This window comes from Mobula hypostoma, chromosome 21 (assembly GCF_963921235.1).
Source record: "Mobula hypostoma chromosome 21, sMobHyp1.1, whole genome shotgun sequence".
NCBI classification, from domain to species: domain Eukaryota; kingdom Metazoa; phylum Chordata; class Chondrichthyes; order Myliobatiformes; family Myliobatidae; genus Mobula; species Mobula hypostoma.
Genome location: NC_086117.1, coordinates 31,275,222 through 31,294,787, shown reverse-complemented (window position 1 = coordinate 31,294,787; position 19,566 = coordinate 31,275,222). Strand labels below are relative to the sequence as shown.

The 19,566-nt window shown below is 41.9% G+C and overlaps 1 protein-coding gene across 3 annotated transcripts in view; it reads left to right on the top strand.

Moving 5' to 3' along the window:
• Positions 1-19,566, top strand: part of LOC134359927 (astrotactin-2-like) — a 1,812,737-nt gene that overhangs the window by 897,420 nt on the left and 895,751 nt on the right. For 2 of the 3 annotated variants that reach the window (XM_063073791.1, XM_063073789.1), the window contains 2 exons: positions 8,193-8,286; positions 10,795-10,869. In XM_063073791.1, the coding sequence (XP_062929861.1) occupies positions 8,193-8,286; positions 10,795-10,869 (169 nt within the window). The remainder of the gene's footprint in view (positions 1-8,192; positions 8,287-10,794; positions 10,870-19,566) is intronic. The other variant, XM_063073790.1, reaches the window with a different exon arrangement.

The window sequence follows — 19,566 nt, the reverse complement described above, 5'->3', positions numbered from 1 at the left end:
GTTTTTCATTACTGAAAAATTCTGTTTTATTTCTTCATGCTGCTCAAGAACAAGTTTATTCACACAAAATGTAAAAAGGATCAATATTTTATCTTTTGCATGGGTGGAATGAGGGAAGGCAGATAGGTTTGTGGATTTGGGAGCCAACATTAGGTTGGGATTTATACTTATGATCTGACATTGATTGTATTTTTGAGTATAACTCCATCGGACCACAGGAGATGTTTACTGTACATTTCCTTTGTGCCTGTCCAATTTTAATCAGCAGTTATGCTTCTCTTGTTCTGATTGAGATGCTTGCCTGAAGCCATGAGACAGTTATAGTTAGACCACAGAGACTCTGATCTTCAAGAAACTGCCATGTATGAGTGGGAAATAGTGTCTAGACTAGTTTACATTTCAATTTAATGTGGCACCTCTGAATGTTTGTTCATTTTTTATCTTCCTAGAAATGACGATTAAAAGTCTTCAGTATGTAATTGCTCTATTTTCTTATCCATTTAATGTTTAATAAGACTTTTTTCTAGTTTATTTCCTAAACCATGAGCAAATGAAGTGTTTAATCCACTGCCTATTGAAGTTGATGAAGCTTTAGTGTAGGGACATTTTCAAACCCAGTCACCTAGTGATGAGAGTAATTTAGAAATGGACAGGTAAATTCATATGCTGGGAAAAATGAATTTGGGAGCTACATGAGAAACAGAGCCTTAATAAACATCTACATTAAAAGCCTGCAAATGTGACTGTCATGTAAAGATTTTCAGCTGTAATATCCATTAATAAAGCAGCCCAAAACTTAAGGCTTTGAAAACCTCACATCAACTCAGGCAGCAGTATCAATATTTTGTGCATGGTTTAATGGTATGGGGTCATGTATTTGAAGATCCTTCACTGAAAATGAAGAATTAATACAGTGTGTCAGTGATGTGCTGGTGAAGCGCCAAATCTTGTCTTTCCAGCCCTTTTAGTATGGGTAGACATTAAATTGTTGATTAGGTAAGGATTGAGCTTTGTTTAATAAATGCCCTTAAAATTATTTAATCTTTTTTAAAAATCTTGTAGCTTAAATTCTATTTCAAATATCCTTTAATTTTCAGTAATCACTCTGGTGCATCCAACATTGGGCTGACCAGTTGTTTTGAACTCAAATATCAAGGAGTTTTGGGATTAGTCATTTGCTATCTAAATCTATCTTTCAGTGTTTGATCTGTAAAGAAGGCACAATAGATTAAATAACAAATATTTCAATATTTTCAACAAAATAATGTTGAGTCCACTTAAAGCTGATTATTTTTTTTCACGTGTCAGTTTTAGCAATATTGCCTTGGGTTACAGGCCAAATTTTCCTCTGAGGAATATGTGCAGACAAATGAGTGATGTATCAACGCAACACTGAGCAAGTATTAAAATATCTCAGATGAGGTATTTAATACATTACAGGAGAAGGTCAATAAGCCATGCTGGTTCCCAATAGAGCAATCCCATTCCTTCCCTTCATATGTCCCTGTAATTTTGTCCTCCTGCAACATTCTCTTTGACATGGCCATAAACTGCTCTTTGCTGCTTTTGCCAATTGCCTACGGTAGTGGGTTGACTTCATTTTAGTAGGCAGGTCACATATTTGAAGCTCCTTCACTGAAAATGAAAAATCAATGTCAGAAACAAGCAATGTGCTGGTTAAGCATCACAACTTACCAACCGAATACCGAAGTGAACCAACCTCAATTGCAGACCCCAGTCAGTACGGATTAGCAACAACGTCTCCTCCACAATCACCGTCAGCACAGGAGCACCACAGGCTGTGTGGTTAGCCGCCTGGCTTTATACAAATGACTGTGAGGCCAAGTACCGCTCCGATATTTAAGTTTGCTCATGACACCACTGTTGACAGCCAAATCAGAATCAGAATCAGGTTTATTATCACTGGCATGTGTCATGCAATTTGTTAACTTAGCAGCAGCAGTTCAATGCAATACATAATTAAGAAAAAGGTAAATGAATAAGTAAATCAATTACGCTATATGTATGTTGAATAGATTAAAATTCATGCAAAAACAAAAATAATATATATTAAAAAAGTAAGGGAGCGTTCATGGATTCAATGTCCATTGAGGAATCGGATGGCTGAAGGGAAGAAGCTGTTCCTGAGTCGCTGAGTATGTGCCTTTAGGTACCTGTACCTTCTCCCTAATGGTAACAATAAGAAAAGAGCATGCCCTGGGTGTTGAGGATCCTTAATAATGGATGCTGCCTTTCTGAGACACCATTCCTTGAAGATGTCCTGGGTACTTTGTAGGCTAGTACACAAGATGGAGCCGACTAAATTTACGACCCTCTGCAGCTTCTTTTGGTCTTGTGCAGTAGCCAATGAACACCCCCCCCCCCCCCATACCAGACAGTGATGCAGCCTGTCAGAATGCTCTCCACGGTACTTCTATACAAGTTTTTTGTTGACATACCAAATCTCTTAAAAACTTATAATGAAGAATAGTTGCTGTCTTGCCTTCTTTATAGCTGCATTCATATGTTGGGTCCAGGTTAGGTCCTCAGAGATCTTGATGCCCAGGAACTTGAAATTGCTCCTTCTCTCCATTTCTGATCCCACTTTGAGGATTGGTATGTGTTCCTTCGTCTTACCTTCCCTGAAGTCCACAATCAATTCTTTCATCTTACTGATGCTTAGTGCAAGGTTATTGCTGTGACAACTCCATTAGTTGGTATATCTCGCTGCTATATGCGCTCTCATTTCCATCTGAGATTTTACCACCAATGGTTGAATTGTCAGCAAATTTACAGATAGTGTTTGAGCTATGCCTAGCCACACAGTCACGGGTATACAGAGAGTAGAGCAGTGGGCTAAGCACACACCCCTGAGGTGCACCAGTGTTGATCATCAGAGAGGAGGAGATATTATCACCTATCTGCACAGATTGTGAATCTTCCAGTTAGGAAGTCAAGGATCAAATTGCAAAGGGAGGTACAAAGCCCCAGGTTCTGTAACTTATCAATCAGGATTGTCGGAATGATGGTGTTAAATGCTGAGCTATAGTCGATGAACAGCATCCTGACATAGATATGTGTATTGTCCAGGTAGTCTAACACCATGTGAAGAGCTATTGAGATTGCATCTGCTGTTGACCCTTTGTGGCGATAGGCAAATTGCAGTGGGTCCAGGTCCTTGCTGAGGCAGGAGTTCAGTCTAGTCATGACCAACCTCTCAAAGCATTTCATCACTGTTGATGGGAGTACTATTGGGTGACAGTCATTAAGGCAGCTCACATTATCCTTCTTAAGCACTGGTATAATTTTTGCCTTTTCGAAGCAAGTGGGAACTTCCGCCCATAGCAGTGAGAGGTTGAAAATATCCTTGAATACCCCCACCAGTTGGTTGGCACAAGTTTTCAGTGCCTTACCACGTACTCTGTCAGGGACTTCCGCCTTGAGAGGGTTCACCCTCTTTAAAGACAACCTATCATCGGCCTCTGAGTCAGAGATCACAGGGTCATCAGGTGCAGCAGGGATCTTCACAGCTGTAGTTGTGTTCTCCCTTTCAAAATGGGCATAGAATGTGTTGAGTTCATCTGGTAGTGAGGCATCACTGCCATTCATGCTATTGGGTTTCGCTTTGTAGGAAGTAATGTCTAGAGTTGTCATGCATCCGATGTCACCTCCAACCTTGTTCAAAATTGTTTCTTCACCCTTGAAATACCCCTCCACAAATCATACCTGGCTTTCTGCTACAGGCCTGGGTCACCATCTTGAATGCCACAGATCTAGCCTTCAGCAGACCACGTACCTCCTAGTTCATCCACTGCTTTTGGTTTGAGAATGTGCAGAAAGTGTTTGTAGGCACACACTCATCCACAGAGTTTTTAATGAAGTCAGTAACAGCTGCAGCATACTCACTCAGATTCAAAGATGAATGTCGGAATACAGTCCGGAACACAGATTCAAAGCAGGCCTGTAGGCGCTCCTGTGCTTCCCTTGTCCAAACCTTCTTGGTCCTCACTACTGGTGCTGCAGTCTTCAGCCTCTGCCTATGTTCAGGGAGTAGAAGTACAGCCAGGTGGTCAGACTTCCTGAAGTGAGGGCATGGAATAGCATGGAAGGCATTCTTGATGGTGGTGTAGCAATGGTCCCGTGTGTTGTTTCCTCTGGTATTGCAAGTGATCTGTTGATGGTAATTGTTTAGTGATTTTCTATCAGACTGGCCTGGTTAAAATCCCACAAAACGATGGTGAAGGCATTAGGGTGTGCTGTTTCGTGCATGTTGATCCCATTACTCAGATCATCCAAAGCCTGATTGACATTGGCCTGAGGTGGAATGTATACCAAAGGTGGTGATGAATCAGCATCTGGAAGGGAGATTGAAAATCTGGTTAAATGATGACACTACAACAATTTCTCACTTAACATCAACAAAACCAAGGAACTGAGTATTGTTACTACAGGAGGAGGAAATCAGAGGTCCATGAGCTGTCCTCAGTGGGCGATTTTGGACAGTAACTTTAAATTCCTTGGCACTATCATATCAGAGGATCTGTCCTGGGACCAGCGTGTAAGTGTCATTTCACTAATCTGACCCTGACCCATTTTATTCTCTCCACATTCCCATCACCACCCTTCCAGATTATTCCACTCACCTCTGCACTTGTGACAGTTTACAGTGGCCAGTCTGCATGCGTGAGAGAGGTGGGTAGAAACCAGAGTACCTGTTAGACATCCACATGGGGAAACTGTGCAAACCCCTCACAGACAATGCCAGAGCTCAGAATTGAACCTGGGTCAATAGGACTGAGGGGCAGTAACAATACTTACCATGCCAGTGCGCCACTAATATTCGTCATAAATATGGAATTGTGCCTGAAGTGAAAGGAAGGAATTCAGATCTCAGATTTACAAAATCTGTAAATTGATAATTTGTTATGTGACACATGGGCATTGAGAATCTTTAACACTAGTAATTTATTCAGTTTTGCATCTTAAGAGATGAGTTTATTCTCTTGTGGGGCCTGAAATGAAACCACTGGATTTTTTATTCCGATAAATTGTATATGCTTTTCTCACAATTATGCCACTGACAACATTAATTGATCATGATTGCTGTGTGTCTAACATAATAGCCAAACCATTCTTCCGTATATTGTTTCTATCTGTGCAGTCAATTCACTCAAATGGAAGTGTCAAGTGTATTCCTGCCTGCTCTCACAACTCAGTGGCCATACTAACAGTGATATTTCTGTGAAATACTGTCCAATGTAGCAAAATAATCAAAAGAGTAATTCCCTCAGTGGACTAACACACTGAAACTGCTACATGTGTCTCCCAGTAACAGCTTTCCCTTTTAGTTCCTACGTACTGCACAAGTAATTTTAAAATCTCTGCAACCTGTTGAAGGCTGGTAAGGTAGATGGGATCCCATAATAGCCTGGAAATTCATCTCCATTTGCTACAGTTAAGTGTGCAATTGTAGTAGAGATGTTGTCTTAAAAGCTGTTTACCAAATTCATTCAACACACACAAAATGCTGGAGGAACTCAGCAGGTCAGGCAGCTTTTATGTAAGAAAGTAAACAGTCGATGTTTTGGGTTAAGACCCTTCATCAGGATTGGAGAAAAAAAGATGTGAAGTCAGAGTAAGAAGGAGGGAGGGGAGGAAGAAGTACAAGGTGACGGGTGATAAGTGAAATCGTGAGAGGGGGAGGGGTGAAGTGGAGAGATGGGAAATTGGTGAAAAAGATAAAGGGCTGGAGAAGGGAGAACCTGATGGGAGAGGACAGAAAGCCAAGGAAGAAAGGACATTATGTGAGAGTGGGACATGGGAATGGGGAATGGTGAAGCGGGGGTGGGGGGTGTAGATGGCAGGGATTACCGGAAGTTATGCCATCAGATTGAAGGTTATCCAGAAGGGATATAAGGTGTTGCTCTTCCAGCCTGAGTGTGGATTCATCACGGCAATAGAGGAGGCCAGAGACTGATATGTCAGAATGGGAAGTAGCGTTAAAATAGTTGGCTACCAGAGGGTCTCGGCCCGAAATATTGACTGTACACTTTTCCATAGATGCTGCCTGGCCTGCTGACTTCCTCCAGTATTTTGTGTGTGTTGTTTGGATTTGCAGCATCTGCAGATTTTCTCATTTTTGTGACCAGGAGAATCCGCTTTCTCTAGCAGATGGAGCATAGGTGCTCAGTAGAGCGGTTTCCCAATCTATGTTGGGTCTGATCGATATACAGGAGGCCACACTGGTAGCACTGGATACAGAAGCTGTTCCTGAATCATTAAGTATGTGCCTTCAGGCTTCTGTACCTACTTCCTGATGAGAAGAGGGTATGTCCTTGGTGGTGGAGGTCCTTAGTTATAGTTTAGTTATAAAGACAGTAGCTGTACATCCATGGATCTTTAACTTGTTGGCCAAATGTTTATTTCTTCATTGCAATAATTGCTTATAATCAATGGCGCTAACTTTATTTTACAAAATTTGTGAGAATTTGTTATGTTTCGTAACAAAATTCATGTTGGTTTCCTCTTTCAGCACTTGCTACTGAGCTGCAAAGCAACAAATAGATGGAGTTACCGGCTGTCAAACTAGTATTCAAAACATGCCTGTGTAAATATGGTGTTCATTTACCTAAAATGCAATTGTCAGTGATGAATGGGTAGCTTGCAAACATGTACCAGTGATCAGATTCATCTCCATAGAGAAGGGGAAAAGCTATTGGTCGGCTTATATTCTCTGTTCTTCAGCTCAGTGAGAACTTGCATATTGCTTTAGCATGATGTCAAAAGTGCAGATGTCAAAAATGTTCCATTCTGTCTCACTTCAAGCTATTATGAGGAGTTGTTATATAGCTTTTAGCTTTGTCCCACGTGCATTTTATTCTTCTTGTTATCAATTGCAATGTTTGCACCAAATGAGAAGTCATAAATCACTGCTTCCAGATTTATTCTTTAACATAAGATCACATTTAAGGTGTGAATATTACAAGGCTCAGACTTTGCTGTGAATCTATCAGTTCATGTTCTTTGTGAAACAGGAAGGCATGAAACAGGAAGGCATGAATTCAGTTTTCTTGTGTTCAGTAAGAAAACAGTAACTCGTAATAACTCTTGACTGGGAAGAAAGTCGACAAAGTCTTTACAAAGTCTAATCTTCCTGAGACTAGGTTGTGTCGTATTACATTAGGGAACTGGATGTCTAAGTGCTTTATGGTATCTTTAAAGTCCGCAGTCTTTCCATGTTGTGCCTCTGTTTGAATCCAGCTCAGACAGAAAAGATGATGGGCTCCATCTGTTACTTGTTAAGGGTCACAAGGGAAATAAACTCTGCCAGCTTCAATTTCATTCTCAGCCAAAGAGATCCCAGTTGTAAAATGTCCATAAAGCCAACACTAATTGGCAGTAGCAGTGCAAGAGGTCATTGAGAGAGTTCAGGTGTACAACCATCATGATGGTGCAGTGGGATGGTGAAGATTTAAGACTCATAGTTTAGCTTCAAGACAGTTATGTGCAATATGGCATTACTCCTTTCAAGGTCAGCATACATGGCAAGGGTTGAAATAGGTTACAAATGAAACAATATTCAATCAAAAGCTAGGGATATAATCTGGGACCTTTGTGAAGTATATGTTTCAGTTAATAATGGAATGAGTCATTTTCTGGAAGCAAAGATCCATCACTTTAATGAAAGCTTGTTGAAAACATTGATACAGTCTACAAAGCACTCTGCAGCAAGCAATTGAAAATAGTTATACCTGGCGATTAAATCTATCTCAATTCTTCAATCAGACAATTTGTAATTGCCAAAACATTACAAATTTGGTTATTTAGTCCTGTCATAAATGGGTTAATAGTTGAAGAATAAATTGAAATGGAGAATGTGTTACTCATATAATTGCACGTAGCCCCAAAAGCCTCTTGAATTACCTTAGTACGGGGAATGAGAAGAGGTGTATGTAATGTATTTGTTTAAAGAGATGAAACAGAAAATGGATGTGTGATGTTCTAATGAAATGTAAGTGAAAGCCAAAGCCAGGGTTGGAATGATATTGACTTGAAAAAAAATCTTGTGTTTGTGATGTTTTGGAATGAGGCTATGTAGAGTTATCACATTTGTAGGTTATTTCCTCTAGGGAAACAGAGCAGTATGTGAACTTTTCTTGAATCTCAATTAAATTTCTGTCTTTTATTTTCAGGTGAATGTGGCTGTCATGATGGTTACAGTCCAGATCCAATCCACAAACATCTCTGTGTGAGAAGTGACTGGGGACAAAATGAAGGGTTAGTTCGGTAAATGAAAAGCTGTGCTTATGTATAACGACAGTAACAACAACATCTCATTGTCATGTAGCATCTATAACATTGCAACCCCCTAGGTGCTTCACAGGAGACTTAGCCAACAAAATTGGATCCTACGCCATGTCCTAAGCTAATAAACTGAAGCCTGGTCTACTGTACAGGGTTTAAGGTACATTGAGTGGAAGAAGGAGGGAATAACAACATGTCGGAATTTGACACCAAAATGGTGATGAAGTTGCAGGTCACCAGAATTGATAGAGAAGCATAGCACTTCAGAGAAACCAGAATATAACTGAAACTGAAAAGGGAAAAATGAGCCATTAGCCATTCACAGTACTACATGGTTGGAGAAGTGAAAACTGATCAGTTATTTAAACATATAGACCAGCTGAGCTTTGCACTAACACAAAAGATTGTGTAGGTGCTGGAAATCCAGAGTAACACACACCAAATGCTGGAGGAATTCAGCAGATCAGGCAGCATCTATGGAAAGGAGTAAAGAATTGACATTTCAGACTGAGACCGTAGGACCATAAGATAAAAGAGCAGAATCAGGCCATTTGCCCCATCAAATCTGTTCCACCATTTCATCATGGCTTAACCAATTTTCCAATCAGCCCCAGTCTCCTGCCTTCTCTGTGTTTCTCTTCATGCCCTGACCAATCAAGAATCTGTCAACCTCTGCCTTAAATATACATAAAGATTTGGCCTCCACAGCTGCCTGTGGCCAAGAATTCCATAGATTCACCACTCTCTGGCTAAAGAAATTCCTTTGCATCGACAAACAATCTGCAGATTCTGGAAATCCAAGCAACACAATCTGCAGATGCTGGAAATCCTGGAGATGGGTCTTCACCAGAAACGTCGACTGTATTTTTTTCCATAGATGCTTTCTGGCCTGCTAAGCTCCTCCAGCATTTTATGTGTCCTTCACATCTATGTTCTAAAAGGACACCCCTCTGTGCCCTCTGGTCTTAGATTCCACCACCTTAGGAAACATCCTCTCCACATCCACTCTATCAAGGCCTTTCACCATTCAATAGGTTTGAATGAGGTCACCCCTCGTTCTTCCGAATTCCAGTGGATACAAGCCCAGAGCCATCAAACACCCTTCATATGACAAACCATTCAATCCTGAAATTACTTTCGTGAACTTCCTTAAGACCCTCTCCAGTGTCAGCACATCCTTTCTAAGATAAGAGACCCTTAATCAGGAGCTTTATACTATTAGTCTGGGCGGGTGGGGGAAAAGAAATAAGTCATAGTATTAAGAGAAATTTTGGAAGCTGTATTTATGAGGTGAATGCACACAAAGGAAGAAAGGAAGCAGACAAGAGAGCACTGGTGAAGGTTCCCATTTCAAAACATGGTTTAATATGGCTAGCTGCATGCTAGTTATTCAGTAATGAGTCAAGTACAGTTTTTATTGATATCTTCACATTTTTAAATCAGATTTTGAGTCTGTACGATGGAAAACTAGAATCCAGGTAGCAGGATGGAAAGGAGGACTTTTACCTGAGTGCTCTAATTTGTATTATGAAAGTGTAATTCAAAAACAGTTATTTTGTATCTTTCTCCCACTTAAAGTTTAAAGTGTACTATCTGCCTGTGTTGTGCTTCTCACAAGAAGAAAATTACACAGCACTTCGAAACAATCCGCCACACCCGAGCTGAAACAGTCCGAGAGTCATAGATGAGTACAGCACAGAATCTGGCCCTTTGGCCCATCTAGCCCATGGCAAACCATTTGCACTGCCTACTCCCATATACCTGCACCGGGGCCATAGCTCTCCACACCCCTACTATCAATGTATCAATCCAAACTTCTCTTAAACAGTGAAATAGAGCTGACATGCACCACTTGTGCTGGCAGTTCATTCCACACTGATGTCCATATTCCACTCCATCTTCGTCCCACCTTACCATATCTCATTCCTCCAGCAGAGCTTTCTATTTCTACCCCTCAGCTCCTTTTCTAGTTTCCCTTTAAAGGCATACACATAGTTTGCTTTGACTGCCACACAGTGTGATATAACATTCTAATATTTAAACCTTCTCCAGCAGGTAACCACCTTCAAATCTGGGGATTGGTCTCTCCATTGCAGAAACAATACCAGCAGCTTCAGCACAATCAGGAGAAAGCTCCCCGCGTAATTTATCACCAAGTCAATCAGGCTGACTTCTGTCAGGAAAAAAGACTGTAGAATTAGAACTCCAAAGAATGCGGGTTCAACTCAAACTTCTCCACCCAGGTTGTGGAAGGGAAGTCAGTCGCAGTGAACTGCCTTCTATCCAATTTGCATTCTTCCATCTGCAAAGTAGTAATAATCTCTCCTTTAATATTATGCCCTTTCTTCTACTTCTGTGAATACTTTTTGTCAACTTTCTAATTGTGCAATGTTAGTATGTAACAACCATGCCATTCATTATGTTTGGGAAATAATCAAACTTTTCCTGTTGTTAACTTTCCTAACTGTATTTAATTCTTCGTATATGTAGACCATGGCCATACACAACACTGGAAAGAGGTTATGACCTTGTGACAGGGGAACAGGCTCCAGAGAAGATATTCAGGTAACAAAAAAGTTTCTTTCACTATCTTCCTTCTTTGTTTTGATGATATTATGTTTTATTTGATTTCAGTCAGTTCTCTTATATCTTACATTTTGACAGCAGAGTTTCTGCAGGACTGTAGTCCAAACATCAAAGGCACAATCCTACTGAGAGCCAAGAAGAGAGGTGAATTTATCAAGGGTACAGAAGTTGTTAACATTGACTGGAAAGTTTAGAGATTCACTTTAATTGTCACATCTGCATAAAAACATTGAAACATTCAGGGAAGTATGTCATTTGTGTCAAAACAAACCAGCAAGGATTGTGCTGGGCTGCCCGCAAGAGTCTTTGCACTTCCAGCACCAACGTAGCATGCCCGGAACTCACCAACTCTAACCTTGCTTCATTGGAATGTGGGAGGAAACTGAAACACTCAAAGGAAATCCATGTGATTGTGGGAAAAACATACAAGCTCCTTACAGAATGTCTATCCATGGCCTCCTCCACTGTCAAGATGAAGCCACACTCAGGTTGGAGGAACAACACCTTATATTCCATCTGGGTAGCTGCCAACCCGATGGCATGAACACTGACTTCTCTAACTTCCATTAATGCCCCACCTCCCCTTCGTACCCCATCCGTTATTTATTTATTTATTTTTTTCTCACTCTTTTTCTCCCTCTGCCCCTCTCACTATACTCTTTGCCCATTCTCTGGGCTTCCCCCCTCCCCCTTTCTTTCTCCCTATGCCCCCTGTCCCATGATCCTCTCATATCCCTTTTGCCAATCAACTGACCAGCTCTTGGCTCCATCCCTCCCCCTCCTGTCTTCTCCTAAAATTTCAGATCTCCCCCTTCCCCTCCCACTTTCAAATCTCTTACTATCTCTTCTTTCAGTTAGTCCTGACAAAGGGTCTCGGCCCGAAACGTCGACGGTACCTCTTCCTATAGATGCTGCTTGGCCTGCTGCGTTCACCAGCAATTTTTATGCGTGTTCCTTACAGAATGTGGCAGGAATCAAAAGCCAGTCTTATAGCTGGCAATGTAAAGTGATTGTGTTAACTGCTATGCAATCATGCCAACCTTCAGAAGTTCGGAGGTCTTCTCAACCATGGGTTTATCACTTCCTGTGAGTGCCCTTGACTCCATCCCACAGTAACTTACCTGGTTCATCCTTGCCAACTCTCCGAACCAACAAAAAGTTGAAAAGGCAGAATATCAACTAAAGTTATAGCAAGGCTTTTAGAGCGAGCAGGTGGTGTCTCATTGGTGAAGAACTTCAGTGGTGAACCTGTATTGTCATTGGCCACATCGCAACATGTACAAAATGCTGCAGGAACTCAGCAGGACTGTCAACATTTGTGCAAAGAAGTAAACAGTCAATGTTTTGAGCCGAGACCCTTCATCAGGACTAAAAAGGAAGGAGAGAAGACAGAATAGGAAGATGGGAGGATGGGAGGAAGAAGTACAAGATGGCAGGTGATAAGTGAAATCAGGAAGGGGGAAGGGGTGAAGTTGGGAAGTGGATTGATGAAAGAGATATAGGGCTGGAGAGGGGGGAAATATGATAGGGAGGACAGTAGTCCATGGAAGAAAGGGAAGGGGGAGGAGCACCAGAGGGAGATAATGGGCAAATAAGAAGAGAAGGTGTGAGATGAAAACAAGAATGGGGAATGGTAAAGGAAAGGATGGTGGGCGGTTACAAAAAATTCAAAAAATTGATGTACATGCCATCAGAATGGAGGGTACCCAGACAGAATATAAGGTGTTGCTCCTCCAACATGAGTGTGGCCTCATCATGGCAGTAGAGGAGACCATGGACTGATATGTCAGAATGGGACTAGGAAGTAGAATTGAAATAGGAGGCCACCAGAAAATGCCACATTTTGTGAAGGTGCTTGACAAATCAGTCTTCCAACCTACATCAGGTCTCACCGATAGACAAGAGGCCACACCAAGAACACCCGATACTGCAGATGACCCCAACAGACTCGCAGGTGAAGTGTCACCTCACCTGGAAGGATTATTTTGGGCCCTGAATGGTAGTGAGGGAGGAGATGCAGGGGCAAGTGTGGCACCTGTTCTGTTTGCAAGGATAAGTACCAGGAGGGAGATCAGTGGGAGGGGTGAGTGGACAAGGGAATCATGTACAAAGAGATCCCTGTGGAGAGCAGAAATTGGGAGAGAGTGAAGATGTGCTTGGTGGTAGAATCCTGTTGGAGATGGCAGAAGGTACAGAGAATTATGTGCTAGATGCAGAGGCTTATGGGGTGGTAGGTGAGAACAAGAGGAAGCCTATCTCTGATGTGGTGACAGGAGGATGGGGTGAGGACAGATGTGCGAGAAATGGAAGAGATGCAGGAGAGGGCAGCATTGATGGTAGAGGAAGGGAAGCCACCTTCTTTGAAAGAAAAGTTCTGGAAAGAAAAGCCTTAACCTGAGAGCAGATGTGGTGAAGATGAGGAACTGAGACAAGGGATTAGCCATTTTACAAGTGGCAGGGTGGGAAGAAGTATTATCCAGATAGCTGTGAGAGTCAGTGGGTTTATAAAAGATATCAGTAGATAGACTGTCTCCAGAGATGGAGACAGAGAGATGGAGAAAGGGAAGAGAGGTATCAGAAATGGACCAAGTAATTTTTGAGGGCAGGGTGGAAGTTAAAAGTTGATGAAATTATCGAGCTCAGTGTGTGTGGATGCATGAAGCAGCACCAATACCGTCATCATTGTAGCATAGGAAGAGTTGGGAAGCAATACTGGTGTAGCCTTGGAACATAGACTTTTCCACTTAGCCGACAAAAAGACAGGCAAAGCTGGGACTACACCTTAGGTTTGAAGTAATTGGGAGAAGAAATTATTGAGGGTGAGGACTAGTTCTGCCAGATGGAGGAGAGTGGAGGTAGAGGGGAACTACTTGGGTCTGTTATCTAGAAATAAGTAGAGAGCCTTAAGGCCCACCTGATTGGGGATAGAAGTGTATAGAGACTGGACATGCATAGTGAAAATGAGACAATCTGGGCCAGGGAACATAAAGTCATTGAAAATATCATGAGTGTGTGAAGATTCACAGAAGTAGGTAGGAAAGGACTGAACCAGGGGGGGAAATACAGAGTCGAGGTATGCAGACACGAGTTCAGTGGGGCAGGAGCAGGCAGAAACAGTAGGGCTACCTGGACAGTCAGCTTTGTGGAAGTAGGAGGTAGAAATGGGAAGTGTGGGGTAAAGGAACTGTGAGGCTGGTGGCAGTGGATAGGAGATCCCCAGAGTCGATGAGGTCTATGATGGTGCAGGAGAGCAGGGTCTGATGCTCCTTAGTGGGGCCCTGTTCAAGGGGTAAGAAGGAGGAAGTATCTGAGAGTTGTTGTCTGGCCACAGACCACCAGCCTGCCAGACCACTACCACACCCCCTTTATCTGTAGGTTTGATGGTGAGGTTGAGATTAGTGTAAAGAGAGTGGAGAGCAGCATGATCTGAGGGAGTGAGGTTTGAATTGGAGAGAGGAGTGTCGATGTCTTGTCGGCAGTTAGCGATAAAAAGATCTAGAGCAGGCGGAAGACCAGGGCAGAGTGTCAAAGAACAGAATGAGGGTCGAAGACAGGAGAAGGGGTCATTAATGTTGATAGAGAGTGCTTGCCAAAGAAGTAGGCATAGATAAGAGGCGACAGAAGAAGAGCTTGGATTTGTGGTAGGCATGGAACTCACTGAGGATAAAGTTAAGACCCTTACTGAGGACAAAGCATTCTGCCTCAGAGTTAGAGGGAATTGTGAAAACCTGACATGGATGGGAGGTGGGATAGGAGGTTGATGGTGAGGGGGGGAAGAGGGTAGGTACCGTCTGAGGAGAGAGGAGGGTCGGGTGTTCAGGGAAGGTGATGTGGGAGGAAGATGGAGCTTCCGAGGACCCAAGAGCTGAAGGTGGGGTCTGAGAGACATTGGATTGGAGAGTGGTAGTTGGGGAAGTGGAGGCTGGGGTCTGGTGGCAGCACTTTAGGTTTCGGCCTGGAGGTGCTGTCGGTCAAGCTCCAGCCTGGAGCTGGAGTTAGAGGTTGTGCAATTAGCAGTTGAAAGGTGTAATTGTAATCATGACCAAGCCATTGACTTCATCAATGGGGAAGGGCGCTGGAAGATTTATCTTAAATTAGGCTGTAGGTAGAAATTCATCTCCATCCTGTATTTCCTTCATGATGGCAAAAAAGCCATGATCGTAACCAACAGGTCTGTAACAGAGCAAATCTTAGTGAAGACTAAGCCCTGGCACTTATCTTAATCTTTCATGATGCAGTGCTGCCTCTCACCTTCACCTCCCTGTGGGAGTGGAACTCATCCACAGAATTAGTGAGAAACTACTCAAGCGGTGACAACCATACACAGTCCTCTGTGCCTGTGCCCTTGCCGATGTTGACTTGCTTACTGAAGCACAACACAATAACGACCTCTTCCAGGTTGTTTAGTGTTATTTCTCAGCTGTTTAGTGTTATTTCTCAAGCCGCCTGCCGTTACCAGACACTCTTTCGACCTCAGTGGAATTTACAGGACAGTGTCATTGCATTTGTGATTCCTGTTACAGCATCACACCACACTCAGCATTCCAAAACTAGCTGCCAAATCCCTCTCCTCTCACCCCCACTGAACCCAAAGCTGAGCTCCTTTGCAAACTCCTTCATCTTGAATGCGCTCAAAATTATGTCACACTTAAGCCTTCAGCAATGTAATCATGGCAGAATTTCAAGGCTCCTGTCTGTCCCTGTTCTGTTCTTTGTCTGCACCCGTTCATCAGCTTTTCATTAGCTTTTCATTGACTTGTACATCACTCAATGAAACAAATTACTGCACAATAAAAAACAGATGGTGTTCACCTGTTGTAGTCTGGAGGGCAATAGGTACAGCCATGAAATTGTCCTCGGTGGAAGTGATGATAATACTTCAATCATGTCACATCTGTGCAGGAATCAAAATGATTTTAGGTGACTTTGGTGGATTCAGACAAACTAAGATTTCCGGCTGTTGCATCAGAGCAGATTTGACAACTGGCATGACATATCATTATGTTTAGATGCCTGTGAAAAGTAAAGTTATGCAGTAGTAGAAATAAGTGAAATGTTTACTGCAAAAAGTTTCAGATGCAAGAGATTCTACAGATGCTAGAAGTCTTGAGCAGCCCACACAAAATGCTGAAGGTACTCAGCATGTCAGACAGCATCAAAGGAGGGAAATAAACAGTTAATATTTTAGGCCAAGACTGTTCAATGTTCAGAATTCAAAGTAAATTTTTAATCAAAGTGCACATATCAACCCTGAGGTTAATTTTCTTGTGGACATGCACTGTAACTGCAAGAAACACAATAGGATCAATGAAAGGCCTCACCCAACAGGACAGACAACAAGCAATGTGCAAAAACAAAACAAACTGTGCAAATACAAAAAGAAAGGGAAAATAATAATAAAAAAATAAATAACCAATAGATATCGAGAACATGAGATGAAAAGACCTTGAAAGTGAGTCTATAGTTTGTGGGAACATCGCGGTGACGGGATAAGTGAAGTTGTCCCCGCAGGTTCAAGAGCTGATGGTTGGTGGGGAATAACTGTTTCTGAATCTGGTGGTTTGGGTCCTGAGGCTCCTGTACCTTCTTTCCGATGACAGGAATGAGAAGAGAGCATGATCTAGATTTTGTGGTCCTTGATGATGGATGCTGCTTTCCTGTGACAACACTCTGTGTAAATGTGCTCACTGGTGGGCAGGGCTTTACCTTGGCCCAGAACATAGATGTTTTATTTTCCTACTAAGATGCCGTCTGACTTGCTGAGTTCCTCCAACATCTCAAAAAAAAATCGCCGGTCCTTGCCTTTAATGGATGCAGCTCACTGCTGATAACTTAAGAGATTTTCACTGTTACTGTGTACAAAAGGAAAGAGATTAGAAAGGGTGAAACATTATTCTGTCCTCAAATGCACTACTTACTTATTTATGTAACTGATGGTAATTTTCTTTATGACTTGAACTGTATTGCTGCTGGGAAACAACAAATTTCACAACATATGCCAGTGATAATAAATCGGACTCTGATTCTGACTCTTAAGGCGGTGCTGTCTGAGGGAACTCCACACTTTCTGTGTTTTCCTCCCTCTTCCCCACTGCAGTGATTTTCTGTCTGGCACAAGACCCAAAGCATCATTCACATTGACCAAGGGAGCACACAATCACAAAAGCTTCAGGGGCCAAGTACAGGCAGTGGGGGGGGGTGGCGGAATGGGGAGTGAAACTCTGTCAGAGACGCAGTGGTTTATGATCTTGTGGGAGGGTGAGGGGGTAAACTGTCTCCCTTTAAAACAGAAAACAAGTCTCAAATACCTTGTGAAGATCCTCTGCATAAGTGATTTACAACATTCAAAGGTCACACATTTGCAAATCAGCGTGTCAGCAATGGCATCAAAGCATGCATTGGCAATTTGACGCAGGTATGCAAATTTAACATTTCCTGGTGTCTACTAGCATAAGCTAAGATCGGAAACCCTTGCAGTGATTGAATTTTTGCTTGGAACCAGTTGTGGAGCACAGAAAACCGTTATGCCACATAGAATAATTTCTATATTCATTCCTCTATAAAAAATTTACTAATTACATTGTTTGGTGAAATATAATTGGAGGCTGTGCAGTCCAAATGATGTAAATAGTCATGTGATTAAATCCACAAGAGGCTAATAATACTCTTTGGACTGGTGGTGGCAAGAAGTGGTGGCACTTTTTTCAGTCCAGGAATTTTCTTGAAATATTCATGTTTTAAATATGACAAACGCTTTTTGACAGACTTGGCTAAAGCAAAGAACTGTGAGCAAGATGGAATAAATGTTTCAGGGCAAGGTCTTTCACAAGAGTTGTTGATTTTGAGCTGAAGAGAATTCTTGCTCACCTAATCTGTTCAATGTCTCTAATGTCAAAAGTCATACTTGATGAACCTTATAGAGTTTTTATTTAAGAGATAACCATAAAAGTAGAAAAGTAGACAGTGGTTATTTTCTATTTAGATTTACAGAAGGCCTTTGACAAGGTCCTACATGGCAGACTGGTCTGCAAGGTTAGGTGCTATGGAATCCAGGGAGATCTAGTTAGGTGGATTCAAAACTGAATCACAAGTAGGAAGCAGAGAGTGGTGGTTGACAGTTGTTTGTTGGAGCGGAGGCTGTGTCTATGGTGTGCTTTAGGGGCTGGTGTTGTGACCTCTGATTATTACTTATCAAGCTTAAGTTTATTGTCATTCATGTACCATGTAGGTGTGCATGTATACTGCCAAACAAAACAATATTCCTCTGGACTAAGGTGCACAACACAGTACAGATACCTTACACTAAACACATACATCAATATTACTGCAAATAAATTAACAAATAGTAAGGTGCATTTACAATGCAAGTCAAAAAGCAAACAGTATAATGCTGCTGATGCTTCATATGTGATGAGAGCTGGGTGGTGGCAGTGAGTTCTGTAGTCTGGGCGAAGAAGCTTTTTCCCATCCGAATGCTATTATCAATTATTTGGATACAAGTGTGAAAGTCTTGATTAGTAAGTTGGCAGATGACACAAAATTAGGTTTTGTTGATAGCAAAGAAGGTTATCATAGTTTGCAAGGAGATTTGATCAATTAGGGAAGTGGGCTGAGGAATAGTAAATGGATTTCAACACAGTTAAGTGTGAGGTGATGCATCTTGGTGTCAAACCAGCATGGAACTTATACGATGAACAGTAGGGCACTAGTGCACGTAATAGAACAGAGGGATCTAGGAATATAAGTGCATGGTCACTGATAGTGGCATCACAGGTGGACTGGGTGGTGGAAGAGGAATGTAGCACTCAAGGCAATGAGAATGGAAGTCGGACATTATGTTACAGTCTTATAAATTATTGGTGAGACCACACTTGGTATACTGTGTACAGTTTGTGCCTCCCTACCATAGGACAGATGTGGTTAAACTGTGGAAAGGGTGGAGAAAAGATTTCTGAAGATTTTGTCATGCTAGAGGGTCTGAATGTTCTGGAGAAGCTGGCCAAGCTTGATCTTTATTCCTATGAGCATACGAGAATGAGGCCTGACTGTATAGAGATTTATAAAGTCAGGAGGGGCAGAGATAAGGTGGATGACAGCAGTCCACTCCACATGGCCGGGGAATCATAAACCAGTTGGTATAGACTTGGGCTGAGAGAGAAACTAGGGCCTTGAGGGATGGCAAGCATATGAAACAAACTGCTAGGGGAAATGATTGGAGCAAGTACAATAGTGTAATTTAAGAAACACTTAAATAAGTACATGCAGGGATGGGGCTTTCTTTGAGGGATATAGGGCCAAGACAACAATATATGAAGAAATATATACTAATTTCTCAAATTATGAAAGGGATTTTTTACCCTGGAAAGCAGTTTATTTTACCTGAACTTTACAACCTGAAAAACGCTGGGTAAATGCATGATGGCTATTTTGAGAGCATGCATTCTTATTGGTATAGACTGGAATGTTGCTCATTATAGTGAAAATAGATTTGTAAATCAAAGACACTTAACTGAAAGAGTCAACTTGCATTATAGTGCAGACTTGTAAATCAAATATTTGTAAATTGATGAATCCCTGTACTGGCTTTATTGGACTGGACAGAAAATGGGATAAGTTCTTGGTAACGATTTAGAAGCTAAACTTAGTGTAATGGAGATAAATAGATGATAAATTGGA